This window comes from Terrapene carolina, unplaced genomic scaffold (assembly GCF_002925995.2).
Source record: "Terrapene carolina triunguis isolate 2854851 unplaced genomic scaffold, T_m_triunguis-2.0 Scaffold192, whole genome shotgun sequence".
Lineage (NCBI taxonomy): Eukaryota > Metazoa > Chordata > Testudines > Emydidae > Terrapene > Terrapene triunguis.
Window position 1 is genome coordinate 26,107,323 of NW_020664543.1, and position 5,579 is coordinate 26,112,901.

The 5,579-nt window shown below is 47.7% G+C and overlaps 1 protein-coding gene across 1 annotated transcript; it reads left to right on the forward strand.

The window, feature by feature from the left end:
• Positions 1-2: 2 nt before the first annotated feature.
• LOC113407065 (myosin-8-like) lies at positions 3-2,276 on the forward strand (the record flags this gene model as incomplete). The annotated part of the gene is made up of 3 exons (XM_026654592.2): positions 3-56; positions 366-461; positions 1,985-2,276. Coding segments are annotated over 3 exons (303 nt in total), but the record flags the coding sequence as incomplete, so codon positions are not given.
• Between the last annotated feature and the right edge of the window lie 3,303 nt (positions 2,277-5,579).

Sequence of the window (5,579 nt, forward strand, 5' to 3'; positions counted from 1 at the left end):
ATGCTATCAAGGGTATGCGCAAGTATGAGAGAAGAGTAAAGGAACTGTCCTATCAGGTAAGGAGGGAGGCCCTTTGTGCTGTCACATCCTTCTCCTGGGAGCACGAATTATTTGCATGTGAACCTGCAGGGCAGAATTTTTATTGCCATTTTCAAACAGTAAGACAGTGAACAGTAATACTATGGAAAAACAAAGAGTTCACCAGAAATCATTTAAAAGATTATTAAAATTTCCATGTTATAATCTTTATTATCCTACTTACCAAAATGTTTTATATGGAACATTGCTTTCACTTTATAATATGAAGGAAATAGACAAATAATTAGGAAATGAATTGTCTCTCTTCCATTACAAACGCTTTTTAGACTGAGGAAGACCGCAAGAATGTTTTCAGGCTCCAGGATCTGGTAGACAAACTACAACTGAAAGTGAAAGCTTACAAGAGACAAGCTGAGGAGGCTGTAAGTATCATTCTGAGGCAGGCGAATATTCATCCTCTTATGGGATAGAAATTCTGCTACTTTGAGGAGAATGATATTAAGTTGTTTTCCACTAATTGTCTGTCTGTATGTCTGCCTATCTAAGCCCCTGGAATTTGTTTGATGCCTTGTGGATGTTTTTTGCACAACAGCTCAAGTACACAGAGAATTAGTTTGTATCGGCCATTGTAACATCCCTTGTGGACACCTGGACGGGTTCAGAGCAACATCGTTGGGAGAGGGCTTCCCACAACACAGTGCCAACCTAGAACAATGGATCTGGGAGGCTGCAGTAAACACAATTTCATTCAGATATAAACAATACCTTTAAGTTGCAATTTTGCCAGAGCCAGAAAATGCTGTCACCTTATCAAAGAACGTTTCTTCCCCCGGGGCAATGGCTGAGGTACTTCGGTCTTGGAACAAATCAGGATTTGTGTACATCATAGCAGAGTTTGCACATTCTTTGGCCTGTACCTGTTCGGTTTACCACTCTTGTACATTCTGTAGCATGGTGTTATCAGTCTGGTGGGATATTTACACTCCTCCTGTTTTTCAGGGGTGCTTGTACATTTCTTGAAAAGAATTTGTCACAGAAAGTTATGAGCAACAGAGAAAGGGGTTAGAATGGAAGCTATCTGAACTACAGTATACACTACCCACTCAAATATTAAGTACATACAGTAAATACCATTAAAGTCTTTTTAATATAAAACTCCCTCTTATCTTGTCCCAGAATGTAAATCGCCTGTCCAGTAGCTCTTCTAATTATTTAAAGCCCCACTATCTATCAGAATACTTTTGATTTCCCTGTAACAATACACAAAAAATAAGGAGCCACTCCGTGTGTGTGTGTGTTTCACACAGATAGATAGATTTGCACTAGGGAACTAAAACTTTTTAAAGTTTTTTGTGACAGGCTTATAGTGCTTTTGATATAGCACAACTGATCTGTTCCTTTCATTCAGTTCTGTCTTCCTCTTCCTTGTAAGATGCATCTCACTAGAAAGTATCAATTGCCCTTTTCTTGCAAAAGCATGAGCACACATTCTAATTGTATGAAAGGTAATTTTGGGGGAATCTAATACAAAATCTAGCAAATAGGAGATTTTTTAGACTGCTCATCTAAAGTGTTCCCCTTAAAATGCTTATGAGCTAGAATGGTGTGGCATCTGTCATTTGGATTTCTTCATTGTCCCATCCACCGTAGGATAAACTTTTAGTAACAATCATATGTTTACTGTCATTTTGCAAATGCAAAAGACTCCAGCATTATCAGTGAACATACACAGCTAAAGATACATAACTCTTAAATGTTTGCAAAAGTATTTCAATTCGTTTTAAATAAATTTTCTAAATTAGAAAATGATGAGGTAAGAAGTGGTCAGTGAGTGACAGAGTTTGGGCCTTCCCCTCGGCAAACAGTTGCATCCAATCAAGTCCCAAATGTGGGAGAAGGGGAACTGTTAGCCTTTTGGTTTTCACAACACTTTCTCCATCCTCAGGAGGAACTATCCAATGTCAACCTCACTAAGTTCCGCAAGATCCAGCACGAGCTGGAAGAGGCTGAGGAGCGGGCTGACATTGCAGAGTCCCAGGTCAATAAGCTCCGGGTGAAGAGCCGCGAGGTTCACAAGAAGATTGAAGGAGAAGAGTGAGGATGTCTCCATGCTGCAAAGTGACTGAGAAATGCACAAAATGTGAAACTCTCTGTCACTTTGCTTTGTAATTATTGTTTATTCTGTCCTCAGTGTCTAGGAAATAAAGATTGTAGAGCGCTTTGCATACAAAGAACCAGAAGTGGCTTTTGTGTTGTACTTGTTAGCTCTAGAGTCTTATTAAGGTTTGTGCACTTATATTTTTCTAACTAAACATACACAAAATATTTGTAAACTGTCATCCCTACATTTTTAAAGAATTTGGGCCACCATTAAGATAATCCAATCTGACCTCATGCAAATACATCTCTACCCCGATATAACGCTGTCCTCGGGAGCCAAAATATCTTACTGCATTATAGGTGAAACCACGTTATATTGAACTTGCTTTGATCCGCCGGAGTGCACAGCCCCACCCCCCCGGAGCGCTGCTTTACCGTGTTATATCCGAATTCGTGTTATATCAGGTCGCGTTATATCGGGGTAGAGGTGTACAAGGCCACAGAATTCACCCAGGAATTCCTGGAGTAGAGGAAATTATTCTTCTGTATGATGTAAGTGAATGCTGTCAACCCATCCAGTCTTGATTCAAAGCCACCAAGCAATGAGGAAATACCAAATCTCTTGGTAATCTGTTCCACTGGTCAATTACTCACACTGTTAACAAGTTGTATCTTATTTCCAATTTGAATTTTTCTAAATTCAACTTCCTGGGAGTTGTGTTACATGAAATTGACCCCACAAAGCAGATCTGCTCCCTGTGTAGTGTGGCAAATGGCTGGTGCTATTATGATGGGTCCCATGCTTTCCCTTCCTGTGATGAGTCAGGGCGCTGCCTGTTGCCCCTATTCTTGGGCATTGAGGGATCCGCTAGTGCCCTGGTAGGAGAGAGAAGGGGAGCTGGGAAGGGACCTGGGCCTGTCCTCTACTCTGGGTCCCAGCCCCTTCAGTTTCGTGGGCTTCCTGCCCTCTCCCCACTTGGGCAGGGTTTCTCTCAGTCCTGTGTGCCTGGGGAGTCCCTCTGCTTTGCTTGAGCAGGGTTTCCCTTCCCCTGGTACTCTGATCCTCTGATTAACAACAGTACTCCTCCAAACTACAGTCATCTCTCCTTCCCCCTCCCTGTCTGACTGAAGCAGGGGGTTTTATTAGGTCTCTGGCAGGGCCCTAATTGTCTCCAGGTGCTCTAATTAACCTGTAGTAGGCTCTCCTCGGTCCATAAGGCTCTGATCATCCTGTGGCTTATGTATCTCCCATCTATCACTCTCCTGCTTCCCTCTGGCCCTGCTGTATCACATATTTTCCCTCCCGCCCCCACCCCCCCGCTCAACACTACAGGGTTGGGCTACACGGGATGAGAGGCTGTGCTGTCACGACAGGGCATCAGCATTGCCGTGTTGGTTTCCGGCCATATGCTGTACCTGGAAATGGAAGGGTTGCAGGGATAGGAACCATCTAGTCACTCTCACATTCTCCTTGTTTCTGTGCATCCATTGGAGTGGAGCATGGTCTGTCACAAGGGTGAACTGCCGCCCCAGTAAGTAGTATCGGAGAGTCTCTGTGCCCCATTTACTCGCCAGACATTCCTTTTCAACGGCGCTGTACCATTGCTCCCTGGGGAGGAGTTTCCAGCAGAGGTACAGGATTGGGTGCTCCTCCTCCCCTACATCTGCAAAAGGATGGCCCCTAGCCCTACCTCCGAGGCATTTGTATGTAGGATGAATTTCTTCTTGAAGACTGGGGCTATGAGCACTGGATGACTGCAAAGGGCCATCCATAAATCTGTAAATGCATCTCCGTCTTCTGCCACATTGGTCCACTTTACTATATTTGGGCCCCGAGCTTTTATCAGGTCCATCAACAGCCATGTCCTCATGGCGAAGTGAGGGATGAATCTATGATAGTACCCCAGTATCGGTAGGAATGCTCTGACTTGATTTTTGTGGACCAGTCGGGGCCAAACGTGTATTGCCTCTACCTATTTCCATTGAGGTTTCACCAACCCCCTTCCTACTACATACCCGAGGTATCTGTCCACGGCAAGCCTGACCACACACTTGGGAGGGTTAGGGTGAGGCTGGCCTGTCTAAGGGTGTCTAGAACCTCTTCTACTTTTCTAGGTGCATCTCCCAGTCAGGGCTATGGATGACTACGTCATCTAAATAGGCGGCAGCATACTTGGCATGGGGTCATAGTAATTTGTCCATTAGTTGTTGGAATGTTGTATGGGCCCCATGGAGTCCAGAAGGGAGGATGGTGTATTGGAAGAGGCTGTCGGATGTAGAGAAGACGGTCTTCTCCTTGGTGTCCTTGGCCAGGGGGATTTGCCAATAGCCTTTGGTCAAGTCCAAAGTGGTCAATCGGGCCTTGCCTAACTGATCAACTAGCTCACCGATGTGTGGTATTAGGTAGACATCAAATTGGGATATTTTGTTCAACTTCCATAAGTCGTTAAAAAACCTCAGGGTGCCGTCAGGCTTGGGGAGTAGGATGCTAGGGCTGGACCACTGGCTGTAGTATTCTTCAATAACCTCAAGTTCCAGCATCCTCCTCACCTCCACCCTAATTTCTTCCCTTTTGGTCTCTGGTACTCGGTATGGTTTTATCATTATCGTTGCTCCTGGGTAGGTGATGATATGGTGTTGGACCATCGTCGTACGGCCTGGCTGCATGGAGAACATGTCTTGGTTTCGCTGGATCATATCAATGACCTCTGTTCATTGTTCTGGGGTTAGTTCAGGGGATATCCTCACTTGCCCTTGTGAGCCATCTATCTGTCTCCCGGTCACACCAGGGTTTCAGTAAGTTAACATGGTACCAGTTCCAGCACCCATTCTTCTGCTTTCTCCCTGCTTTTGCCCGGCGGTTGTAATAGGTCCACTGGGCCTCTTGTGCTTTCTCCAAATTCTCTCATATTACGGGAGTCACTCGGGCTATTCGCTCTCTCATCTGTGCCATGTGCTCAATGACATTCTTCCCTGGGTTAGGCTGTTCTTCCCAATCCTCCTTGGCAGGGCCAGCTCCAGGCACCAGGCAACCAAGCTGGTGCTTGGGGCGGCACCTGGAGGGGGGCGGCGCGGCACTCCGGCCGCCGGAGAGAGCGGGGCCACAGCCGGGCTCGCCGCCCTCCCCCCGGCGCTCTGGCCACCCTCCCCCCCGTGCCCTCCCCCCTGGGGAGAGCGGCAAGCCCCTGCCGGGGCTCGCCGCCCTGCGCTCTGGCCGCCGGGGGGAGAGTCGAGCCCCAGCCGGGGCTCGCCGCCCTCTCGCCGCCCTGCGCTCTGGCCGCCGGGGGGAGAGCCGAGCCCCAGCCGGGGCTCGCCGCCCTCTCGCCGCCCTGCGCTCTGGCTGCCGGGGGGAGAGCCGAGCCCCAGCCGGGGCTCGCCGCCCTCTCGCCGCCCTGCGCTCTGGCCGCCGGGGGGAGAGCCGAGCCCCAGCCGGGGCTCGC